Source organism: Pelodiscus sinensis, chromosome 5, assembly GCF_052426305.1.
Source record: "Pelodiscus sinensis isolate ZL-2025 chromosome 5, ASM5242630v1, whole genome shotgun sequence".
Classification (NCBI taxonomy): Eukaryota; Metazoa; Chordata; order Testudines; family Trionychidae; genus Pelodiscus; species Pelodiscus sinensis.
Genome location: NC_143056.1, coordinates 8,013,348 through 8,039,795, shown reverse-complemented (window position 1 = coordinate 8,039,795; position 26,448 = coordinate 8,013,348). Strand labels below are relative to the sequence as shown.

General features: G+C 45.8%; 1 protein-coding gene across 5 annotated transcripts in view; it reads left to right on the top strand.

Annotated features, from left to right (window-relative positions):
• Positions 1-652: 652 nt before the first annotated feature.
• DDHD1 (DDHD domain containing 1) overlaps positions 653-26,448 on the top strand; it is an 84,069-nt gene continuing 58,273 nt past the window's right edge. For 2 of the 5 annotated variants that reach the window (XM_075926219.2, XM_075926223.2), the window contains exons 1-3: positions 653-1,301; positions 13,915-14,088; positions 23,181-23,282. In XM_075926219.2, the coding sequence (XP_075782334.1) occupies positions 722-1,301; positions 13,915-14,088; positions 23,181-23,282 (856 nt within the window). In that variant the 5' untranslated portion in view covers positions 653-721. The remainder of the gene's footprint in view (positions 1,302-13,914; positions 14,089-23,180; positions 23,283-26,448) is intronic. The other 3 variants (XM_075926220.2, XM_075926221.2, XM_075926222.2) reach the window with 3 other exon arrangements.

Genomic DNA, 26,448 nt, shown 5'->3' with positions numbered 1-26,448 from the left:
GCAGGGAGGGGGGGTCACTCTCCCCCTCAGGCAGTGAGCGCGAGGGGGGATCACTGCCCCCCTCAGGCAGTGAGCGCAGGGAGGGGGGTCACTGCCCCCCCCGTCAGGCTGTGAGCGTATGGAAGTGGGGGTCACTCCCCCCCTCAGGCAGTGAGCGCGGGGGGGGGGGTCACTCTCCCTCAGGCAGTGAGCGTATGGAAGTGGGGGTCACTCCCCCCTCAGGCAGTAAGCACAGGGAGGGGGGTCACTGCCCCCCCCCCGTCAGCCTGTGAGCATAGGGAAGTGGGGGTCACTCCCCCCTCAGGCAGTGAGCGCAGGGAGGGGGGGTCACTCCCCCTCAGGCAGTGAGCGCAGGGGGGGGGGTCACTCCCCCCTCAGGCAGTGAGCGCGGGGAGGGGGGGTCACTCCCCCTCAGGCAGTGAGCGCAGGGAGGGGGGGTCACTCCCCCCCCCCCCAGGCAGTGAGCGCGGGGAGGGGGGGGTCACTCCCCCCTCAGGAGGGAGCGCGGGGGCGGGGGTCACTGCCCCCCCCCCGGCAGGCAAGGAACGCGGGGGGGGTCACTCCCCCCTCAGGCAGTGAACGCGAGGGGGGGGGTCACATGGCCGCCGCACCGCCCCCGCGCGCGTGACGCCGCCGCCGCGCGCCGCCCCGCTGGGCTGGAGCCGGCTGCGGCAGGCGGGCCGGCTGGACGCGGGGCCGGGGGGCGCTGCCGGCGCGCGGCATGGAGTCCCCCGAGCCCGGCCCCTGGCCGCCGGGCAGCGACGCCGGCTACGGCTGCTGCTACGAGCACGCGGGCCGGGGCGAGGCGGGGCCGCCGCGGGGCGCCGAGCCCCCCCCGCCGCCGCTCTCCTCCTCCTCCTCCGAGGGCGAGCCCGGCCGCCGCCGCGAGCCCAGCCTGAGCGACGAGGCGGGCGGCGGCTACGAGTTCGACTCGGCCGAGTCCGGCACGTCGCTGCGCTACTCCACGGGCGGCGAGGGCAGCGAGGGCGGCGGGCTGAGCAGCGAGAGCGGCGGCAGCGGCTTCTCCCTGGCGGCCGGCGCGCTGCCCGAGCGCAAGCGGCCGCGCTCGGCGGGCGGGCGGGCGCGCTACGAGGTGGTGCGCGAGCTGGGGCCCGAGGAGGTGCGCTGGCTCTACCGCGAGGACAAGAAGAGCTGGAAGCCCTTCATCGGCTACGACTCGCTGCGCCTCGAGCGGGCCTACCGCGCCCTGGGGCCCGCCGCCGGCCCGCCCGTCTGCGTGCGCGGCGGCCTCTACGAGGTGGAGCTCAGCAGCGCCGAGTGCTACCCGGTCTACTGGCAGCGTGAGTGCGGGCCGCCCGCCCCCGGGGGGGAGCCCCCCTCTCGCCCGGCCCCCCGTGGGGGGTGTCCCCCCTCCTTCCCCGCCCCGGCCCCCCGTGGGGGGTGTCCCCCCTCCTTCCCCGCCCCGGCCCCCCGTGGGGGGTGTCCCCCCTCTCGCCCGCCCGGCCCCCCCGTGGGGGGAGCCCCCCTCTCGCCCGGCCCCCCGTGGGGGGTGTCCCCCCTCCCTTCCCCGCCCCGGCCCCCCGTGGGGGGTGTCCCCCCTCCTTCCCGGCCCCCCGTGGGGGGAGCCCCCCTTCCTTCCCCGCCCCGGCCCCCCGTGGGGGGTGTCCCCGCTCTCGCCCGGCCCCCCTTGGGGGGTGCCCCCCTTCCCCGCCCCGGCCTCCCTTGGGGGTGTCCCCCTCCCGGCCCCCGTGGGGTGTGTCCCCCTCCTTCCCCGCCCCGGCCCCCGTGGGGGTGTCCCCCTCCTTCCCCGCCCCGGCCCCCCCCCTTAGGGTGTGTTCCCCCTTCCCGCCCGGGTCTCGGCCCCCCCATTGGTTACTCCCCCCTGGGCTGGGCTCCCTTGGTGTCCATCCCCCCCTTCCTGGCCAGGCACCAGCCGTTGACCTCTCCCCCATCCCCCTCCCCCTCCCCCTGCAGACCTGGCACTGGCTCCTCCCCTGGGCTGGACACCAGCTCTTCTCTCCTTCCCCCCCCCCCCTTTTCTCCTGCCCCCGAGCCGAGCACCTGATCTCTCTCCCTGCCCCCGGCCTAGCATCTGCTCCCCTCCTTCGTCCCACCCCCTCTGGGCCGGGCACCTGCCCGTGTCCTTCTCAGGCCCCACCCGGGAGGTGGGGACTGGACCTTCACTCAGGTGCCCTCTGGTCTCCTCTTTTGTCCCTCTCAGGCCCCATCTGGGGAGGAGCGGACACTGGGACCTCCACCCTCCCCCAGTCTTCCTCGCCCCCCCCTTGTGGCTGGGTGGGTACGTGCCCCTCATTTACCTTCCCCCCTCGAGTCCCTTACCGTGGGGGTGGGCACCTCCCTTGCCCAAGGAGTGGGCAGCTGTCCCTCCCCCTGTTGCCCTCAGGCCTCACTTGGGGAGGGCACCTGCCCCTCCTTTGTTCCCCTTAGGCCTCAAGGGGGGGTGGGCACCTCCTCCTCCCCTCAGGTCCCCCTTGGGTCTAGGTGGACACTCATATCTCACCCCCTTGGGTCTGCAACAGGGACCTGGCCACCTCTTTGTCCCCATGAGGCTATGCCTGGATTATAGCAGGCATCTATGCCTGCCTCCTTTGTCCCGCTTAGGACCAGCTTGGGGTGAAATGGACCTGCTTTCTCCCACTTTGTCCTCAGGCCCTGCCCAGGGAGGTACCTGCCACTCCACTTCTTATTCCCCTCAAACTGTACCCCGGGGGGGGGAGCAGTCATTTACTGCTCCCTTTATCCCCTGCTCTCCTCAGTCCCCATCAGGGTGGTGCACCTGCCCTGTTAGCCCCTGGGAATGCTCAGGCACCCATTTCCCTATTGTCCTCCTCACTCCTTACCTAGCGGCCAACACCTACTCTGGAGAGCTTCCTGAGAGAAGAAAAAGCAGGCACCTGATCTCTCTTGCCCCCCTCCCCCAAACCCCACCTGGGCAGGAACATGGAGGAGGGAGGCTGACTCATTTGTATTCATGGAGGCACCCTCAATCTCACACATCCTGGACAGTACAGAATTAGGAGGGAGACTTGATACTCCTGTCTTTGCCCCCACATGTCCCCCACCCTTTGAATCATGGCAGGAGTGACATAGATGGAGAGGTAGGGTAAATCCCCTGCAAACTGGGGAAATTGCCTGTTTTCGCTTTCCCCTTTATTCCCTGCAGTGAGTGTACATAGGCAGTGCAGGTCATTTGAGGAGAAGGGTTAATCTGTTCTTTCAGATCATCCCCCCTCCACAGACACAGAGCTGTAGTGGACGAAGCACAACATAGGAGGCATTGCTTTCAATACCTACACATCCTTACTCATAGTGGAATTAGCGAAGGAGTATGGAGTATGTATAATTTATTTGGGAACTGGGAGACTCGTCCTTTCTGCTCCCCTACATTCTGGGCCTCCCCAACCTGGGTTGATAACACAAGAATGGCCATACTGGGTCAGACCAAAGGTCCATCTAGCCCAGTATACTGTCATCCGACAGTGACCAATGCCAGGTGCCCCAAAGGGAATGAAAAGAACTGGTCATTTATCAAGTAACCCCTCTCCTGTCATCCATTTCCAGCCTCTGACAGAGACTAGGGACACCACTCCTACCCATCCTGGCTAAAACTTGGAGGTAGTGTGGCTTGCACATGTATTCTGATACTAGTGGTATAGACAGCACCTTAGGCTTCCTAGCCTGAAGTCCAGCCCAAGATGCAATTTCAAAGGGCTATCTATACATTTATTTTTAGAGTGTTAGTACAAGCCCTGATAGCCCTATGTCTGTTGGGAGGCATTCTCCAAAATGCTGTCTAGAAAGTTATACCAGGGGATGAGAAGACCTTAAAGATCACTCATATTCTCTGTTTTGTCACCCTGCAACAAGTAGAGAAGACTTTCTCTTGTTTACTCTCCCCACCTACCACAACTTTAACACTTGCAACATCACAGGAGAGTGGGTGATGGACACAGTTGGCCACTGGTTGCAGGGAAGAGACTATGCAAGTCATCCTGCTGGGATTAGGGAAAACTGTTCTCTTCCACCTAGCAGCTGTTCCAGCAGTCAGGACAGGATCAAATGAGCACAGTTGTGAGGTGGGGCAGGGATTGCTTCCTGTTGTAGGGCAAGAGACAGTATATATCAGCAGTTGAAAGATTTAATTTCTTGATCCTGTGCCTTTTTGGAAGCTGATTCAGTCTAATTAAGTCTGAGCAGCAGATGTTTTAAATAATAACATGCTGCTCAGAAAGAGAGGGATTTCTGAGGTTTGAAAGAAGAGATTCCCAGAGGCCAGCACCTAAAGCAACACTGTACAAAAGAGAAAATAAGCTTTATAGTAATGAGAAGGTTAAGAATGGCGGATGCGCTCCTGTCCACAGAAAATGAACTGAAACACAATTCTTGGCCTTACCACACTGAAATAAGGGTAGGAGTTTGGATAAAGAGCACCTGGTGTTTCAGGGACCTTCTTCTGATCATCTGTTACTCTAGCTACCCCTTTTTACTCTCACATTTCCTCCAGTCTTTGCCCCAGTATGGCCTCTTGTCTTCCTGCTATTTCTGAGTCCTTAATTGTCTCTCACAAGCGATACAGCCTATCCACTTCCAGCAGGCCTGTATTACTTGGCTATATGGTGCACTAATGCCTACTGCTCTTCTCTGCTGCCAGGCTCCTGCAGGGAGCTGAGAGCTTGGTTGGTACTGCTGAGCTGCTAGTGGGGAGCTGAGAACATGGACAGAAGCTGGGCTTGCAGCTGGAGATCCCCTTCTGCCACCAGGTGCCAGCCTCAGCTGAGCCCAGTGCAAGGTTCACAGCAGGAATCCTGTCAGCCTTTCTTATCAATTTCATGGCTCCAAGATCAAGAACACATATAAGATCAAGAACACATATTCCTGCGCATCCAGAAATATAATCTACGCTATCATGTGCCGAAAGTGTCCGTCTGCTATGTACATTGGACAAACATCTCAGACACTTCGCCAAAGGATTAATGCCCACAAAACAGATATCAGACAAGATCACAAAGAGAAAACAGTTTCTTGCCACTTTAACCAGAAAGGACACTCTCTAAATGACTTAGCCACCTGCATTCTGCTACAAAGACCTTTTACATCTGCACTTGAAAGGGAATCCTCTGAACTGTCATTCATGTTAAAATTCGACACTTACCAACAGGGACTTAACAAGTCTTTGAACTTTCTCACCCATTACCAAGACAGTTTCCCCAATTATCACCTGTAATACCATTGACTCACAAACATCCCACTCTCCCTACCTTTAATATCAGCAATTCACAGACACTTACCTTCCTTCCTCCCCCTTCCCACCCCCCCGCATCCCCCTTCTGTTCTGCAATGTGATTTGTCCTTTTCATATTTGTTCATTTTTTTAAATTCTATCCTTTGGTATATATGGTTGTGACTACTTTCTTCCACTATTTGATCTGAGGAAGTGGGTCTGGCCCACGAAAGCTCATCATCTAATAAACCATCTTGTTAGTCTTTAAAGTGCTATATTGTCCTGCATTTTGCTTCATGGCTCCAAGGGGAGCCCTGAAATTGATAAGAATGACAGCTGATGTAAGTAGAGCAGTATCCACACAGATATTGCATTGCCCTAAATACACTGACATAAAAGTCCCACACCTCTCGTGGAGACAGAGTTATGCCACTGTAGTGGGGCACTTATATTGGCTTGAACCAGGCTGTAATGTAGACACTGACATAATTAGGTCTACATAAGATGTCTATGTCGACCTAATTCTGTAGTGTAGACCAGAGACTATTGTAATGAACACTGACAATTTATTAACTAATACATGAAATTTATAGCCCAAGTGACAGGAAGGACTTGATTAAAACTTTGCTTGCTAAAATATTTCTTCATTAGAAGTCTTCAGATATCCTACATCCATCTGAGAAGTCTGTTATAACATCAGAACCACCAGATTGAGTTACAGTTTGACCAGATTAATATTGAGACTGTTATCTTTACCCTGTGAGTGGAGATTTATTTAATGAATATTGCAAACCCAGCAAGTGTGTCATCCAATCAGTAAAGTTATTGGAGGAATCCTTTAGATAATTATGTAATTTGATGTTTCATTCCTTTTCTTCCATTGACATGTCCGTGAATATTTGATTACACATAGAAATAATTCATATGCCTCTTCCATCTGAGTTCTGTGGTGATTAGATCATTCAATCCATTCTCTTGCCAATGCAAGATTTTTCCTACAATTCATTTTTCTATTGCTTTGCTCAGTTTAATTTTCAAAAATCACAAGCAATGTACTTTCTGCCCGTTCCTTTGCAAGTCAGTTTGTTCTACAGCCTAATCATAGTGGTGACTGGATGGTTTATCTCTGATACTCAGCCTAATTTCCCTATTCTTAATTTCATCCCGTTTCATGTTCACACCCATCAAATATTTATAGATTGGCATTTTTTCTTTACCTTTGCTCCCCTTTGGTAATCATTTTGTAGTGTAGGCCCTGTTACACATTCCATTTTTTAATGTCATAAATCAGTCCTGCTGATAACTCTAGTTCTCAGAATGTTCTTTAGTTTGAATTCTAATTTCAGGTTGCTTGTCAGGGTTGCACATTCTGTGAACAGATATCTATCTAGCAATAGAAATTTATGACTTGAGACAAGAATTGTGTCGTGTCAGGAGAAAACCAATATATTATTTTTTTCCCCGCCCCTTTGGACATTGCCTACTTGAGCATGAGAATGCGGCTTATATTTTAGGAGGGAATACTTTTACTTCCCTTAAAGTAGACCTACAAAGAAGAAACCTATTGGCATTGTTCCTTTTCCCCTCCCCCCCCAGATGTATAATGTATGGCAGGGGCCCCAAATCTTAATTATTATGAGAGAGAGAGAGAACGAGAGAGAACTTATTTTGAGCTTCTCTTTTTCTATGAGAAATGTAGGTTTCATCTCCCTTGTCTTTCCTGGAAGATTGTATGGACGTCACAAATGCCAAGGAGAAGCCTGTGGAATTAAGAAAACATTATTTTAATGAGTGAATAAAAATTTCTGTTTTATTTTGTTAATATTTGTTTGCCTCAAGTACCTAAACAAATAATTCATTGAGGGAGGCAGTGTAGGTTAAAGATCCCTGCATTTTCATTTAAGGCCTTTGAAAATTTGCTTATAGCCTAATTTTCATGATGGCATAGTGATTTAAACTGCAAATGTAGGAGAGATGCAAATAACATTAAGTTCTTTGTTGCTGGAGTTAATATTTGAAATTATTAATAGGGGAAACCACCAAACACTAATTTAACCATACATTTTTATCAAATTCAAAGACTGAGTACTTACAGGCAGTCCCCGAATTACGCGGATCTGACTTACGTCGGATCCGCAGTTACGAACGGGGCTTTTCTCGCCCCGGAGGACACGGACTGCAGGACCTCGAGGTCCCGCTGCCCGTGTACTCCGGGGCGAGAAAAGCTGCTCCGCGTCTCCCTGGTCTGCAGACCAGGAAGACGCGGAGCAAAGCCACGGAGGGGCTCGGGCAGCGGGGCAGCCCAGGCACGCCTGGGCTGTCCCGCTGCCGGCTTCCCTCGAGGCTTTGCAAAGCCGCGGAGGGGCTGGGGCTGCGGGGCAGCTCAGGCTTCTGGTCAGTTTCAGCAGCGGCTGAATCTGGAAGCCAGTTCCAACTTACATACAAATTCAACTTAAGAACAAACCTACAGTCCCTATCTTGTACGTAACCCGGGGACTGCCTGTATACAATTGCCTAAATAATAAGCTATTTACTATAACCAAACAGTAACAACATTTAGAACCATTTGATTTAGACACTTAACAAATGGGCTAAACATGGGGGCCCTTAGACCCATATTGGTAGACTCCAATATGGTTAGACAGGTATTAGTAATGAATTGTTTAAGAGCTTACTTTTTATACCCTTTCACAAACAAGTGATGTCACTGCCAATTATTGACTTCAGCTAAACCCTAATTTGTGACAGTTCATCCTTATTTCCAGCTTAATCTTTATTAAATTTATCACCTCCTTATTCCTAATGGCGTTCCTTCACTTGCTGTCTAACAGTTTTCCCGTTGCCTGTGAGTTCCCATATGCTTTAACACAGGTGTGTGGGCTAAGTAAGGAACTAATTTTAAGACAGATTATTTGTTTTATTTAAAACCATCTGCAGTCATCCCTATCAATCAGAGGCCTTTTAGAAACACAGCCTTATCTTCTTATTCTTTGAGCCAGGCATCCTCCATACTTTATTCCTCTGCTCCTATCACTTATTTTCAAGGACTTCCTTCTACTTGCTAGTCAGAGCTTTCTTTATAACACACATTTTTCTTAACCAAATTTAAGCTAACTTTAATTCCTTTATTTTATATTCTTCCTAAAGAAGTATTGAAACCTGACTGTATAGCTGCAGCCAGTAATAATACTTAATCCTTACAACTCCATTGGCTACAACTCTTGTTCCCGCCTTTTTCTTTCGTATGTAACTGCAGAAGTAATTATTTGTGAATTTTTCTGTTAAAAATAAAATTGAAATGTGTTCACTAAAATTTTAAATTTCAGGAATATTGTCAAGTAGAAGTTCATATTTAAAAACAAAAATCCCAATCCTTTTTCTTACCTGTAACCAGGGAAACCTGGGAGGTTGGGGCCGAAATACGGTTGGGACCCCTTTAATTGCCATGTGCACCAAGAGGGCTTCTGTTGGGCACTGCTTCCTTAATTAGAAAATACCTGCACAACGCGAGTGCTCCCAGGGTCAGGGGAAAGTGGTGAGTGCTCCCAAAAAAAGGTGACGGTATGCCATACCGGTGTGTACCGTCACAAAACAAGCACTGCCTATAGCTAACACCTTGGGTCATAAGATTGGCCATATTGGGTCATACCAATAGTCCATCCAGGCCTGTATCGTGTTTCTGACAGTGGCCAGTACCATATGCTTCTGAGGATTATGAACAGAAAAGGGCAATTTTAAGAGATCCATCCCCTGTTGTTCAGTCTCAGATTTTGGCAGTTAGAAGTTTAGTGAAAAATCTTGGGCGTGGAATAGGGATGTTAAGGTGCTGTCAATTGGCTAATCAAGTAGTCAATAGAATTTTTATTGAATACTTGATTAGTTATTTGGGGAAAGCAGCCCGGCTTAGCCCTGGCTCATGCCAGATCTGGGACCTACCCCTGCTGCAGCGCTGCATTTTAAATGTAGTAAGAGCTGGACTGCCCACCCGGCTCTTAGTACATTTTAACAGCAGAGCCGCAGCAGGGGTAGGACCCAGACTCGGCATTGAGCAGGGCTGCTTGCCTGGCTGGAGCAGCCTCTGTCCGTGGCCAGCCCTCTGAGACAGAGGCAGCAAACGGGGAGGGAGGGGGAGTAGTCGGCTAGATTAACTGATAAACCCAGGCTTATCCGTTAGCCGACTATTCACGTCCCTATCATGGGATTGCTTTCTCGTCTCTTGTCCAACAGAAAGTACTTGCTCTTGGTATTAGCAGGAAAAGGTCATTAGAGACTTAGGATGAATGGTTTTGGTGGAGTGTAAGGGGCTGAAATCTGATTGAAAGGTTTCTAGGATAGTACTGAAAGAGAGGAATTCCAGACAGTTATTGCAGACAGTGCATTCAGTGAACTTGGAGATGGGGCAATAGTTGAAAGACAAAGGGGAAGCAGCATGGAGGAGGGAGCAGGGGAGGCTGCTGTAAAGCATCCTCTGTCTTCAGTAGGCCCAGGCTTTGTGGGATGCCAGGGCAGCCTCGTCTGCAGGAAGCTGTGCTCCACTGTGGACACAGAGACTGCTGCCATCCCACTCTGCTGCCTCTATATCAGAGGCAACAGCGTGGGGCGGCAGGAAACCTGTTTTTAAACCGGCTCCTCTCGTGTACTGGCTCCCACCTGCCACCTTGTACGGCTGCCTCTGGTACAGAGGCAGCAGCGTGGGATGATAGGGGACTCCCCAGGAGTGCGGCCAGGAGCGCACTGGTTGGCAGCCCCACCTCGAGGATTATCAAATAATCGTGTAACCGCTACGTGTTGATGAGGTTACACCGTTATTCAATGAATTGATATCTAAAATCCCTAGTGGAGATGAGAAGTGAAGAGGAATTGCAGTTTGGGCAGAATTTGTCCTCCAGTTTTAACTGGATGCAGTATTCAATTCCTGCCTTAAAGTGTTGTGTATACATGCAGTCTCATGCGCTTCCAGTGACCTTAATGAATTTTGCACTCATACTGATAATGGAGTAAATCCTTTGGAAAGGAAAAGTTGTTTTTAAATACATATGGGGTACATCTAGACTACATGCCTCTGGCGACAGAGGCATGTAGATTAGACTACCGAGCATAGGAAAATGAAGCGGCAATTTAAATAATCGCCGCTTTATTTAAATTTAAATGGCTGCCACGCTGAGCCAATCATCTGTTTGTCGGCTCAGCACGGTAAACAGCTGATCGGCTCAGCACAGCAGCCATTTAAATGAAGCGGCGATTATTTAAATCGCCGCTTCATTTTCCTATGCCGGGTAGTCTAGACGTACCCATAAATACTATTTTAAAAATCTTTTCCTTTCATAAGGACTTATGAGCCATTCAGATTGGTGTCCATAGGCCTTTATCCCTTCATTCATACTAACTATTGATTAGTCATCATTCTACCACTGATTTGATGTTTCCTGGGTTTATTTTGCTTTTTATTCTTTTAATCTCCGTGGTGGCAGGTTTGTTTAGTCCTAATTGCTAGAAATGCCTGCCTTAATTGTCAGCCGCAGCTCTTTGGTTTTGGTATATGGCTCTGTGATTTTAAAAATTGATTGTTGTGTAATGATTTAAAAACAACTATATATCAAAACAGAGCTCTTACTGGTACATTAAAACGAACGTGCTCCCTGCAGAGAGAGCTTTCTTACAACTCCTCCCAGAAACACATCTGCTGTCTATGAAATTAGGTAACTTTTTTGTGCAGTTTAATTTCTTTTGTTTAGGGGAAAAAACAGCTTTAGACTAATACAGTTTGTGAATAATTGGAACAAAATACTTTCTGGTTTATGTTTCTCTTTTTTCTTCCACTTGTCATTCAAATTTATTTTTAAAGTTTGTGTGTGCATATATACTGTATTTTTGAGAGAGTTTGTCTGTTTGTCCAAGATCTCTTAAACAGTAAGAACTAAGATCACCAAATTCATTGTACAGCTTCCTCTTGTTGTAACTTAAAGCAAGGTGAGGGTTTGATCAGGAAAATGGGATGCCTCTGGAATTGGATTGCTCATCATAAAACCATTCAGAAAAGTGCCAGAATTGCCAGGCAGATGAAAGTGGATGGCTGGGGGTGCCCCCCCTTGTTCAGGACTGCCCCCGTCTTAAGCCTCCCACCCCCCAAACGTCGCCTCCCCAATTTGTAGAGAAACATTGCTAGCTGTTCCCCTTTTTCAGGGAACTTGGGGAAAGCACACACTTCGCTGCATTCCTCAGTCTGGCTGCGGAGTGCCTTTGGCAGACATACCTGGATCTGGTCCAGCTAGAGGTCATGCACCCCTCCTCTGACTGTGCCCGCTGTAGCTGCAGTGATCATGAAGAGGTACTTCTCACATGGCCCCAAGCTGCTGTGGTGAGAGAGGACTGGGGTAGTCATCTCTCCACAGGACAGCCTGCATACTGAACCCCTTGTCGCCAGACCCACCTTTAAATGAAGGAAAACAAAAATTAAGGACCCAAATAACGCTGAAATGAAAGTTTTGGGATTTCACCATCCGTTGGTAGAAGCTGTAACAATTTTTTTTTTCATTTTTTTTTTTGTGCATATCCTAATTTGAGTGCAATATACAAATACATTTCTATATGTTTTATGGCTTTTTGAGGCAAGACAAGTCCATTATGATTAGCTATATCCCCACTACTAAGGCACAAACCACAGTTAAAGTAGAATTAGATATATCCCTGCTACCAAGGCATTGCTGGGATTTGGCTCTAGGAACTCTTGCATTCAGAGCCAGGGCATAGCTCTATGGACTTATAGCCACCCACAAGACCATTAGAACCTATCAGAAAAATCTTTCTATATATAGACATTTTTTGGAATTTTGCTATTTTCCTCATTTTTTATATTCCTGTAGTTAAACAACCAGGTTCCTTTGGGGGAGGAGGGGGATCAGGGGAACCTTGAAGTGAGAAAAGCTTGCATTGTGTGGAACCTGAAGCTGTCTGTGGTGAGGAATTGGGACTTAAAGGCTTGCTGCTCCCTTACAAGGCTACTTGCAGTTGTCCTAGTCACTAGCGGGCTCTGTGATGTCAACAATTCAGGCACCTTAGGGGGTTTCTCTTGTTGTTGTTTGAGCATCTGACAACACCAGGTGAAGGAAGCTAGGTTCCTCCCAGGCCACCTTCTATAACCCTCCATTCAGGGTACTCTGGAAGCAGTTTCTCCCTTTGTTGCCCCTGCCATGAAAAAGTTTTTCAAATAGCTTTTCCAATGTATGCGCTCTATAGTAATTCTGTTAGAATGCTGGAAAGACCTAGCCTTCTTGGTTCTCCCATTCACCCATAAGAATTATACCCATATGCTGTTCATGTATTGTTAGCTGGAAAGCTTTAAAAAAAAAAAACAGCCCCAACCTAAGGGGTGCTTTTGTAAATAAGAAGGGGAAAAAAGAACAAAGAATAAAATATAATCTGTAGAAAACATTACTACTGTAGAAAACATTACTACTGTTGGTTAGAACTTATAATGACAAAGGTTAAAACTTAGTGGTGATAATTTTACTGTTCTTGTCTGTGCCTCCTTTTGTTTGTTTTTTTCATTTCGCCCCAGCTGTTGACAGTCTGTCCAGAGAAGACCTGATTTCTCCAGTCCTTCCCCAAAAATCTCTTTACAAGGAGGGCCTAGCTCTTTTCAATAGTGAGCCAAGTTCATTGTTGGTCTTTTTCTGAAGAACTTGTGATTGTCTGGAGTTTAGCTCCCATTCATACAGAATATGTCCAAATTTGTTTAATTGTAGCTCTGGCCTGGGCAAAATATAGCTCACGAACCGGATCTGGCATGCCAAGTTCCCAGATCAGGCCCATGGACACAGCGGGAAGCCCCAGACAGGTTCTCCTGCTTGCCCCTCATACCACTCAGAAAAGCAGCTGTGGAGCTGTTTCTCTTTCAAAACTGTGATCCCAGAAGGGAGGGAAGAAGGCTTCATTTGCGATGTGCTTTGAGGCATGGATGTGCTCTTGCAGAAGAAATTTTTGTGCAAAAACGTTTGCGCAAAAGGCTTCTTGCACAAGAAGCATGTAGTATAGATGTAGCCTAGGATAAAAACTGTTCACCCAGTATGTAAAATTATCCTTCATTTTGGTGTAGGGGAGAAGGATGTGCTTTTGCTTCCCATTTCTCTACCAACTCCCTTGTCTTCCACAAAACACTTCACAGGTGATGCCCCTAACTATAGTGTCCCAGTTTTTCACTTTGACAATATTAGCTTGCAGAAAGGAAAGAGTTGCAAATTGCTACCTGCAGGTCTTTCACTTACATTGGGCAACAACCACTTCTACCTATGATACACTTGGATGCAACTTTCAGCATAGACCACTGATATTTTGTGTGCGAACTAGGAAGATGAATGTCCAACTATTCATTTTGTAAATACAAATAGGTTCATGCAGATTTAGAGGTTGGAGCGAGACTAAAAAATTGGCCCTTAATGAGAATTCAGTTTTATATTTTAAAAGAATTTCTGGCTTCCTTACTGAGGAAATCCCTAAAAGTTACTGTGTAAACTGGACCATTTTAAAAATACTGACTTGGGCCCCAAAGAAAAAAAAATACTTTTTAGTAATAAGTCAACAGCAATTACCAATTATGGATTCCAACAATGGACTTAGATTGTCATCAGAATGAAACAAAATTGTAATTCTTTTACTTATTTAGTGCCATTTCTGGTATGTTGAATACTAAATCCCTCCTGTTTCCCTTTTAGAAACGGATAAAATCCCTGTAATGCGTGGGCAGTGGTTTATTGATGGTACATGGCAACCATTAGAAGAAGAAGAAAGTAATCTAATAGAACAAGAACACCTCAATTGTTTCAGAGGCCAACAAATGCAAGAGAACTTTGATATGGAAGTATCAAAACCTGTAGATGGGAAAGAGGGTAAGTTACTGCTGGACTGTTTTATTTATTTGTATTACTGTGGTTATAAAAAGATTTCTATAAATATGAATGTTTAGTATATTCTGCAATCTTTTTAATATTGCATGGTGACTAGCAATTATTCGCTCTGGTTGCATTTTTCAGTATAGCTTGATGGTTCTAGGATTTATCACTGAATCTCAAAAACTCACAGCATTCCGTGTAAAACTAAACTCATGGGCGACTTTCTTGTCTTCTCCCCGTTTTCCCTTGTTTCATGTTATGACTTTTTATTATATCTGAAGGTCTCATTTTAGTTTCAAGTTTTCTGTCCATGGGTCAGGAAAAGAGCTGATGACCTCAGTCTAAACTGGCTCTAAAAGTCACACAAATTCCCATAATTCTGCCCTGAAGGACCAATCATTTTCACAGATCATACATTTCGTTTTTCGTTCTGGATTAGTCTAGAACTTCAGAGTAGTTGAAGTTGCAGTAAATTCGGTATATATTTTAATGACCAGGCTAAGAATATGGAACTGATGTTTCTCAAGTATGCGAATCAAAATCATTTCACGTTTTTAAGGTCACCCCACTGAAATTAGAGGTGTTGAACTAGTTACCATGGGCATTAGAATCAGTACTAATCAGTACAGAATAAGTACAGCACAACAAATTCAGTATTCTTAATTTACTAGTTTTTGTCCTTGCTTGTAACTACTTGTCAAGTTCTCACTAAACCAATAACTGCAGTTACAAGGACTTCAAAATACAAATTACAGTAAACTTCTGATAATCCGGCACCTTTAGGACCCAGGGGGTGCTGGATTATCAGATATGCCGGACTATCAGAAGGGGGGGCTATGAGGGGTCTGGAGTGGGGTGGGAGGGGATGCCACCCCAGACCCTTCATAGCCCCCCCTTATGATAGTCCAGCTCTGCTCCAGGCGTCCCAGGATGCCTGCAATAGAGCAGCTGGGGTGCTGCCGGGTTGGTCCCGCAGCGCCGAGGGGCGGCGCTACGGCACCAACCCAGCAGCACTCCAGCTGCTTATGGGGACCCCTGGGGCAGAGCAGCTGGGGTCCTGCCGGGTTGGTCCCGCAGCGCCATCCTTTGGCGCTGCGGGACCAACCCGGCAGCACTTCAGCTGCTCTGCTCCCGGCTTCCCCAATTCAGCTGCTGGTCAGTTTCAGCAGCAGCTGAATGGGGGAAGCCTGTCCAGCTGAATGGGGGAAGCCTGTCCGGTGCCGGACCATCAGGAGTCCCGGAGCATTGGATGCCAGACTAATGGAGTTTTACGGTAATTAGGGCTTTAGTATATTTTTTTATTAGAATAACTTTACTGTTAAACTTTTTTTTAAATACACATTTGAAAAGCTTTGGACATAAATTAAAGCATTCCTCTCAGGAGTTAGTTGGGAAGGTATATTGTGTGTGTGAATTTAATGAATGTTTTGTATATGTCTGCTACAGTTGATAACTAGGGTCGCTAGATGGTTTCAACAAAAGTACCGGACGCACTTGACATTACATCACAATCAACATTACATCTTATTTAGAAAATATGGGACATTTATATTTTCTCAATTTGTTTCCTGAACAGAAAGCTCAAATACTGGACTGTCCGGTTCAAAACCGGACACCTGGCAACCCTATTGATAACAATAGTGTACTACACTAAGCAATATTTTATCCTCTCAAGGCTTGTATGTAGCTCTCATTAACACTAACTGATGGTAAACTAGACGTCTTAATTATCACTCACTGCTAGGGTTGCCAACTGTCTAATTGCACAAAACTGAACACCATTGCCCTGCCCCCGCTCCACCCTTTCTCCGAGTCCCTGCCTCCTGCTAACTCCATCCACCCTCCCTTTGTTGCTTGCTGTACTCCATCCTCACTCGCTCGCTCATTTTCACCAGCCTGGGGCTGGGATTTGGGGTGTGGGAAAGCATGAGGGGTGTGGGTTCTGGAATTAGGCCAGAAATGAATGAGAGGTTCATGGAGCTGGGGTTCGGGATTGTGGGTTCGGGGGGGTGGAGATAGGTCCCAGAATCTGACATGTCTCTTGGATCTTAGGTGAAGGCGCAGCAGGTGGCTCTGCATGCTGTCTTGGCCTGCAGACTCTGCCCCTACAGCTCCCATTGGCTGTGATTCCCAGCCATGGGTGCTGCAGAGCTAGTGCTTGAAGCAGGGGCAGTGTGCAGAGCTCCCTTTGCCCTGACTCTGCCTAGGAGCTGAGGGACAAGTCACGTGGTGACAGGTAGACAGCTTGCCAGCCCTGCCAATTGTACATTTAATGGCCTGGTCAGCAGTGCTGACCGGAGCTACCAGGGTCCCTTTTCAACCAGGTGTTCTTGTCAGAAACCTGATACCCAACAACCCTACTCATAGCTACGCTATTTATTGAAAGCACTGTAGAAATGTGATACTAACATGCAAAACAGTAAGAAACATCCTAAAATCGCAGCAAAAGTGTAATAGAAGAAAACCAAAAAGAATGATAAGACTTAATTATTTTCACACATATACATCCGAGTATTAACATGTATTTAAAAAATAACCTCTGTTATCTAAAAAGCACATTGTATACCAGACTTCAGTAATCCAGATGGCTGAGGCTAGCATACAATCATGTGCAGCAGGTGGCTACAGGCTGAAGCATTTCAAGGCAGAAGTCCTTCTCTATCCCTGTAGACAGGAAGAAGTTTAGTTCCTTTTAACTGTGTTTGTTTAGCGCCCTCACCCCAATTTGGCCTGAAAACCCTGGGACAGCCTGTGCGATCCTTTAGCCTAGTGATTGAGGCACCTTCTCACTGTCATTTCATTTGCTCTTCTGTTGCCGTTGTCCAGCTGATCCTCTTCAGAAAATGAACCAATAGTTTATCGAATGTTTAACTCACTCCATTCTACTGCAGTCCCACAGTGCTATACTTGCAGACGAGTCACACTTAAGTATGTGCCAAGTGATGCTGCTCCCCCTCTTCAGACATGAATCGTCCACCCCAGTAAATGCTAGTCCCCAAAAATGTCAGTGCTAAGGGGAGAAAATGCATTTGTATTTGCTGTGCTGCCGAAAAGCGCCATATGCACCAGTGGTGAATGGCGTAATAGCTAGTCCAAGTGCCACTCTCCGCATATCTGGTTTTTTTCTTAGTTCTGTGGTTCCCCATCAGGGAAATGTCCTTCCCTTTAGGCAAAGGAAGCCTGACTCAAGTTATCCTTTGCCTAGTTCTCATCCTGGATCCCAATCCTTCATCAGGGAAAATAAGCAGCATTTATGCAGGTATGTCAATGGTTGGTCCTGGGCAAGTAAGAATTGCCTTGCTAAATCAGGTTTAGCTGGATATCCTGTGTCCTGCAGTAACCAGTACTGGATACTTTAAAAGAAGGTGCAGGTAACCCTCTAATGGAATAACCTGCCCATGGAAGGATTGCCTTCTTTTTTTAAATCCTCATAAATTAGAATCACAGACATATCGGACAGTAAGGAACTTCAGTAAGTCACCTGGTCCAGCCCCATGTATCAAGGCAGGACTAAGTATTATCTAGACCATCCTTGACAGATGTTTGGCTAAACTGGTTTTTAAAAACCTCCAGTGACAGTCCACAAACTTACTAGATAATTTGTTCCAGGTATTTAACTAGCTTTCCAGCTAGGAAGCTTTTCCTAATGGCTAACCTAAATCTTGCTTAAAAAAAAGTCTGCCTCTACTTCAATTAACTAACTATATACCACAAATCAAGCACAAATTATCTTACTGTATAGTAGCTTTATTTGAAATAGAGATTGATATTTGGCCATATGGCTAGGGTAGCCAACCCTCCTGGTTTTGCTGTGAGACTCCCAGAATCAGGCTCTGTCACCCGGAGGCTACAGAAGCCAAACCAGGAGATTTCATGCTGCAAATGGCGCAGTGGGGAAAAGGTAGACCCCCTGCTTGCTCTGTCTCTGTGCTGCTCCTAGAAGCAGCTGGTATGTCCCTGCAGCCTGGGGAGGGTGTGGAGAGGGAGACACAGGTCTCCAAGCTCTATCCTCCCCCAATACCATCTCAACTGCTGACGACCAGAAACTATGGCCAGTGGTGAGAGCAGCCATGGAACTCCCTGGTCTGCTCCCCAGGGGCTTCTGGGAGTGGCACAGGGCCAGGGCAGGTAGGGGACCTTCTTAAGCCCCACTTCACTGCCAGCTGGGAGCCATCCAAAGTAATCACAACCTAACTGGAGCCTGTACTCCTCATCCCCTTCTGCACTCCAACCTCCTACCCCAGCCCGGTGCAAGTGAGCAAGAATGGGGGACAGAAATGACGGGGGTGGGGAGGACGGAGGAAGAGTGGGCAGGGCCTTGGAAAGAGGGTGAGGCAAAAGTGTTTGGGTTTGTGTGATTAGACATTTGGCAACCCTTTATACAGAGATCCTTAAAACATGACTGTTTAAAACACTTCCAATGACTGTTGAAAACCTCCAAAACTGTGCATAAGTTCTGTTTTGTTAAACAGAAATATGGTGATTGTTAGTTTGACTTTTTGGTGGTATTTTAAAGAGACAATGTTAAATTTTAAGGCTCCCAAATTAACTTTTAAAATTTTGGTTTTGGATAGTCCATGTAACTCTGTAAGGCTTTTTTCCCTCCATATAGGATTTATTCATTCTTGTACTATAGATTGAACCGAGAAATTATAAATATCTCTAACCCAGCATTCATGAACCCAGCAGTTGTAAATTCCTATGAGCATAGGCTGGAAGATGAATCACTGTGGATTAAGGATGCGGTTCTTAGTTACAATCTTCCAGGAATTTGTGATGCATCACTTTTTAAGTTAAAGAAAAAATCTTGGGTGTGTCTGTAAATAATTTGTTTATATCTGATAGTAATAGTAATGTAGCCGTGTTAGTCTGGTGTAGCTGAAGTAAAATGCAGGACTATGTAGCACTTTAAAGACTAACAAGATGGTTTATTAGATGATGTTTGATCTATTTGATCTCAGGAAGTGGGTCTGGCCCACGAAAACTCATCATCTAATAAACCATCTTGTTAGTCTTTAAAGTGCTACATAGTCCTGCATTTTGCTTTATATCTGATTGTTTTCTAGAAAAACTGGCTTTTTTAAAGGACCTACACATGCTTTTCTTGTACTGTATATACCCTGTAACTATATTTATAGACCTACTGTGTAATAAGTCAAGTATATGCCAAAATTCTTGAGGGAGGCTGAAATGAAAAATTTTTAAATTTCACATTTGTTATTTATTCTGTGCAGCAATACTTAATTGAAAAAAATGCTTTCAAAATCAGTACAAAAATCTGTAAGGTCTTAAGTCGCTGATAACATGCAGATGGACTTTAACTACATTTCTACACAATGAATTCAGAAATCACTTTTTTCTTTACATGCTAGCCAGGGCTAGAGTTAAAGTTTAGGGTTTTTTATGTAATAGATGACGTAAAATGAGTGCAGAGAGCTGAGTTCTTTAGTGCAGTGGGTTCTCAAAGTTTGGTCCCTGGACCACTAGTGGTCCATGTTCGCCTCCCAGGTGGTCCATGATTTGAGCTCAGCTCTGAACCCAAAAAATGTTCCCCACCCTTGCCATAAATAAAGAAAACATTTAAACCTTTTTTGTTGGACATTAAATACAGTAAAATATTCATTTAAATGAAGTTTGATAAACTAACAGGAGAAAGTTAAAACTCGATGACCTTTCAAGGTCCCTTCCAGTTCTAGTGTTCTATGATTCAATGAAAACGCTTAATCTGTTTAATTTTAAATTTAAGTATTTCGCTAGCCACATCACTAGCAAAATGGCTTGGGCATAATTATGTAATTAACAGTCACTTTGCATTAGCAGCTGGTGGTATGTGGAAAGATTTGCCAGGTGTCCATGGGCCAAAAAGTTTGAGAACCACTGCTTTTGTGGTATACATGCAGCCGTCTACAGCTCTTGTAGGAGAAAGAGAAGCCTGAATTCAGGCCCTGGCAGGTTTTAAAAAGTAAATCTATTGTTGGAAAGCTCAGTGTGGTGCTAATATCAGATCTTAAAAAGAAAAAAAACACATTTCTTTCTTTGCAAGAGTGGTGGTGTCTGACCTGAGGGTTGAACATATTTCAAGTCTGGGATTACAATCAGTATTTTGGCAGAAATTCTTTGTTCTGTTTTTGTGCCTCGGGTTTCACAAAGGGCACTGAGAATGGGTTTAGCTCTTGCTACAGATATCCTGGGTGCAGGGGAATCCCTGGGAGCCATAGAGTTGCTGTATTCCAAGAACTGCAGGATAGGTCATGTCAAGGATTGACATTGGGGTGTATTGGCTGGAGGGAGGGAATGGGGAGAATCACTGTACAGTGGCATGCTCCAGCTGGGCTCAGCTGGCAAATGGTCCCTTAGAAACGGTAGCCAGCTGGCACAAGTTAAAGCTGCTACTCTCTCCTCTGCCCTGCATTTGAGCAGCTGCCCTGTGAAGGCGTCACATACAAAAGGGAAAGGACTGCAGCTGCCAAGTATATTCCTGACTCAGACCAGACTACTTGTGGGGCAGCCGCAGAAGTGATGGGAGTCAGTTGACAAGATGATGTCCCTTGTGTGCCTCCAATGGAGCAGAGGTCCCCAAACTGAGGGGCATAGAGAAACATTTAAGGAGGTACAGCAGGATCCCTGCCAGCTCTGCTGTGGCCCTAGTACCTTGCCTTGCCCCAGCCTTCCCCTCTGGGCCTGCCCTCAACCTAGCCTCCTTTCCTAGCCCCAGATCTGTCATTTGCTCAACTGCAACCTCACCCCTGTCCATGTGTTGTGTCCCTCCCCCGCCCTCCAAGCTGCAGTCCCAGCACCAAGCATGGAGTCTGGGGGATGGACAAGGGTAAGGGAGTCACAATCCCTGAAAATTTGAGGACCACTGATGTAGAGACAGGTAATTCAAACATATTTCAAAATGCTGGGCCTGGTTCAGATAAAACATTTTCCATTTATAATTAAATAAAAATTGTGTTCACCCTCCCCAGCCACAAGGTTGGACACCACTGTTCTAAAACATTTCACTTAACCATTCAATATTAATTGCTTTTGTGGCACTGTCTGTGATCTTTTAATAGATGGTGTTTCATGCGTATTCACATTTACTTAGAAAGTAGGGAGGCTAGAAGTTGACCTTGAAAACAAACAGAGTACAAAGTAAATACCCTTATATTGGATCAAAGGTGCAGAAAATCATTCTGAGGCTATCATTTAAATTAATTGTGAAATATACTATATTTGAAATTGAATGAATTTCGTGTTAGAAACCTGCACTTACTATGTATTTGGTTTTGTTATGCGCTTGCATGTTTAAAATGCAGCTGTACTCCCATAACTAACTCTCTAAAAATTGCATTCTGGGCTACCTGGGTGGTTTGCCTCAGTGGCTGCAGATTAATCAGGTCAGGAACTTTTTTTTTTTTTTTTTTTTTTTTGAAAGGAGGATTTTTTTGTTTACTTGCTAGCCTAGCAAATTCAACCTGGGAAAGTAAAACCAGGTTTTTCTGGCTAGTATGTGATCACCAGGCATTGACCGATTCTGTAGATCAAATTCTTTCTTCAGTTGCAAGAATACAGCCTTTATGAGCTTGATTCTCTACTCTGATAAATCAGCATTATATCTCTAACTCTCCAAGTGGTGCCTCTCCTCCCAGTTTATACTGGTCTACATGAAAGGAGGAATCAGGCCCATTGTTGTCCGTGGAGTTGTGGTAGTTGGAGTGTAGAGATTTTTGTTAATTCAGGGACTAAAATAGAGAATCCATTTCATTCTCTCAGAAATTAATCACACATTCTTAGACATTGGCTTTCTGGAACTAAAAGGGGGCTGACTAAAAGAGAGATTTCTTTAAGGCTTGTCCATGGTAGCTGGGTTGTAAATTCTAGAGCACAGTAGCATCTATCACATTTAGTAGCCCATGTGGATCCTGCTGGTGCTCACTATAAATTTCTTAGTGTATGTTAATTAGTCCCGCTGCAAGCAGTACTAAGTTAATACGCAGTAGGGAACTTTTAGTGTGTGCTAGCAAAGTGCATATAGACTAGTTTGTGTGTTATGCCTCAGCTAGCATTGGCTAAGGTACCATGTAGGCAGGCCCTTAGTCACTAAAGAATCAGTACATACAGAACAGTTGTGCTGAGTCAGAAGATGCCATTTGTACACAGTCACTTTTTGGGAAAGAGACTCATTTTCAGACTAGCTGCTGGAAACCCCAAATAAATGCAACAAGCAGTTAATCAAAAGTAACCTTTAAGGTACCTGTTGTTTGCCTGTTTGACCGGTGTGCGAGAGCAGTTTGTTCCAGATCATCGAACTTTCTACCCAGTGAGGTACCAGAACTTTCATTCCTCTCACAATGTCCCTTCCATAACTGAACAGCGCATGTGCCTCCCTGTGGGGGCAAGGTAACTCCATCAAATGTTGCAAAATAGTCCTAAGGCTTGCTTTTCAATAGTCGTGCTTTAAATTCTGGAAGGAATAAAATGAAACCCTTACGAAAATGATGGACTTGCCTTACCACTGTGGGGAAGTTCTAATGCTGTTCAGGAATGGAGGGGATATCTCAAGCATCATGGATGCTGGGCTGTCTTAAGCGGTTTATAGGGCGATCTAATGGACCAAGGAAACTAGGATATTCCAGCTTAACTAACTTCTGATCACCATGTCCTCGTACTACTGAGAGAGGCACCCAGTAGCTGTCCTTTAAAGTTACTAACTTGTTTAATGTTTGCAGGTTGCCTTTAAGATTCCTGCACACTATTCATTGCACAAACATACTAAATTTTGGTTTTGCTCATGCCAATACAAGGACACACTGATTGAGATTGATAATCGCATTGTGGCATGGTTTGTCTTTTCCTGATGATAGATGTGCCATACCCAGGATAACACAAGTGTTTTATGAGAACTGAAGAAATAACATTTGGCTAACATGAACTGACATTTTTGCTACAAAATCTGTTTTTAAAAAAGAAAATATATGCTTGCAGTATTTTTGAGTAATATTTGCCTGATCTGACCATTCATTTTAGTGATGATAATACTAATGAAAAGAGAAATGATACCCCTTTTTAAATTTTACTTTGAAGCTCAGTGTTTTTACTTTTAGTTGCCTACCACCTCCCTCCCTTCTCCCTCCCTTCTCTGTTCAAATGGAGAGGATATAAGGAGAGTACAGATGCTACATGTCTTAAACGAAAGCGTTCCCAAGGTACAGTAACTGTAGATTTTTTTTCTTGTAGTTTCCTTCTAGCTTAGGAAGCTTTAAATTATAGCTTGTATATTCCAGTGAAATGTGTTAGATTTCTGTGCATCCATTTCTTCTACCACACCTATGTCATCTTCCCTCGGAAAGGGAGGAAAAATATTTGGACTATTCATAGAAAAGTAGAAGCATTGTGACTCTTAGAGAAAAGTAGAAACTAACTATATTTGTGCTAGCACTTTGTTATAATGTTTGTGACAGTCATGAAAAATATAAACATTTGCAGCATTGTTGGTGTATATAGTGCTTTTTACTCATTAAGACAGAGTCACTGCACCAAAGAGCTTAGTCACAATTGGATGAAACCTAGAGATGAATTATGTCAGAAAAAATAGGAGCTAAAGAAAATAAAGGTGGACATTAGATAGGATTGCTTTTTTGTATAATATGCATCATGTTTTTCTCATTTTCTTTAAATCATTGTAAATTGCTTTGATGCTTTAAAATATAGGTTTCTCTGTAGGTTTTTTAACTTCATTGCACTGTGTGAATTTTTCCCTTTTATTTAAATATTTTGCAATGAGAGTCAGCACTGACATGAAGTGAGGCTTCTGGCAATTGAAAGAGAAGGGGGATGCTGTTGCTCTAGGGATCAGGAAATTATTCCTCAGAAAAAGAAACTTGGACTTCAACTAATTGAACCCCCATGAGGTAAAATGAATGCACTTCATAAACAGGATGGGTCCTTGAAAACTGTACTGATTAGGGATAGGTTTTCAAGTCCCGTTCAGCATTGGCCCAGCTCTGTTCCCTTTTAAGCCAATGGTAAACTTCAGACGACTGCATGGGGAGAAGAATTAGCCTTATACTTGTTGATTTTGAAAAGCTGCCCTAAAACCTACAATTTAAATGTGGATGGTACTGTAAAGTTATTGTTGTTTTCTGCATGACCTGGACATAGAAGTGTTTAAGTATGTCTGACCCAAGAGACTATCATTTGTCACATAAAATATTGCAAAATCTAACTTCTTTAATGGCATTTTTCCTTAAGTCCAAAATGCAAATCTATGAAAGCAAACTGTTAATATTTAGCTCTCATATACTACTCTTTATTGATAGAACTCAAAAGCCCTTTACAGAGTTCAACAAGGATTCCCATATATGGGGATAAGAGTTGACCTTTCTAACTTCACAAAGTCTTTTGGGATTACTTGCAGTATGTAAAGTAAAGCATGAGTAAATCTTTGTTGGACTGGGTCCCTAATCATTTAATAGTTGTACTTTTGTCCTGAATTTTTAACCTGTGTACTAGAAATAAAGTGCTAATAGTAAAACTGAGTTTACCCAAACATGTGCCATTGTAATCTTCAACAGATACTAATTAAAAGTTGCTGTTAAAGTGGCATGTTATGACACTAACAAATTGATATGCTGAGGAATAAAATGAGGTACAATATAAATATGAGAACAATGTAGAACAGCCCAATTTACTTAAGAATGATAGTCTTTTTTAGGTTAAATAGCAAAGCTTTTTTTTTAAATGCTGCATTTTAGACCTGCAGAGATTTTTAGCTTCAACTTTATGTATCAAGACTTCAGATTGTCCAGACGAATGATCAGATTTTACCTCTAGTGGAACTCATGCTGCTGTCTCTGGGAATTCATGCATGAAGAGCAGAATTTGGTTCTAAATTTCATAATGCATCTCCATCTCCTTCAACATATTGCATGTGGTTGGTGATGAAGCCTGTTACTATTATCCACAAAAATCCCAAAATGAATTATTTTTATAAGAAATATATAGTATGTGAGCATGTAGAGATAAAGATTAAAAATCACTTTGTTAAAGGGTCCTCCTATATCTGATCAAAGAGGGTTTCTTTCTTGCAACAGTTGTTACATGAATTGCTACAGCACTTCAGGAGTTTATCTGGATTGAATTTTGTAGATTTCATTGCCGAAATAAAAACTCTACACCAGGAGTTGGCAACCTACAGCACACTTGCCATGATTGGCGCACGAGCTGATTTCCATTGGTGCACAAGCCTCCCCGCCACATCCAGACGTCGACCCCGTCAAGTAGTGAAATGTCCTGGAAAGCCCTGCCGGACATTTCACTGCTCGATGGGGACCCCAGCTTGCGGTGAAGTGTATCCATGCACTGCCATTACGCCCCCAGCGCGGCACAGCAGTAACAGCCTCCCCGTCCCCCCAGGAGGGACTGTAGGTGGTTCCATCAGAGCTTTGCTGGCAGGCAGCTGGGCTGGTTTCCAGTGGCACACAGTTTCTGGCCACCACACCACCCACTGCCCCCAGCCGTGTGCTGCGCGGCCCCCTCACTCCCCATGTACTGCCTCCACCACATGGGGCCTGCACTTTGGCTGCGCCGCCACCTCCCATGTGCAGGAGGCCACTTGTTCTTTATTACAGCAGCCACTGCTGCCAGGGGAAGGGACGGCCAGGCCTGAGGCAAAATGCGCCAAGGAACCGCTCTTGGACACCTTACAGCTGCCACCTGAGCCCTGGCAGGAGTTGCACAGAGCCCAGCTGGGGCACTGCGGGATCGTGTGCTGCCACTCTCTCTCCCCTGCCCCTCTCTGGCCTAAGGGAAGGCCCAAACCTTAGTCCTCCTGTGTCCCTTCCCATTGCCAAATGGGGCTGGAGCACCAGAGGAGTGAGGTGTCTTAGTTGGGGGCCACATCAGTGAGGGTTGGGGGTGGGGTTGCAGGAGTTTTTTTGCTTCTCACTTGTGTGGTTCCCAACTGATTTTTCTGTGGGTCAGTGGCCCCCAACCCAAAAAAGTTCCCCGCCCCTGCCATAAATAAAGAGAACATTGAAACTTTTTGTGTTGGACATAAATTAATATTTTACTTTATTTAAAATGACATTGGATAAACTAACATGGGAAAGTTAAAACGCTTAGTGTGTTTAAAAATGAAACCTTTCTCCCTAGCTGCAGCACTAGCAAAATGGCTCGGGCGTAATTATGTAATGAACAATGAGTTTCCATTAGCAACTGGTGGTCTGCAGAAAGGTTTGCATTGAATCAGATAGTCCACAAGGTGCGTGTGTGGTGGAGAGAGCCTTTCCTTCCCCTCTTCCCAGGAGGGTGGCACGGCTTGGGGCCAGAGAGTTAAATCTTGGCATGCCTCTTCAGAGAGGTTGCTGACTG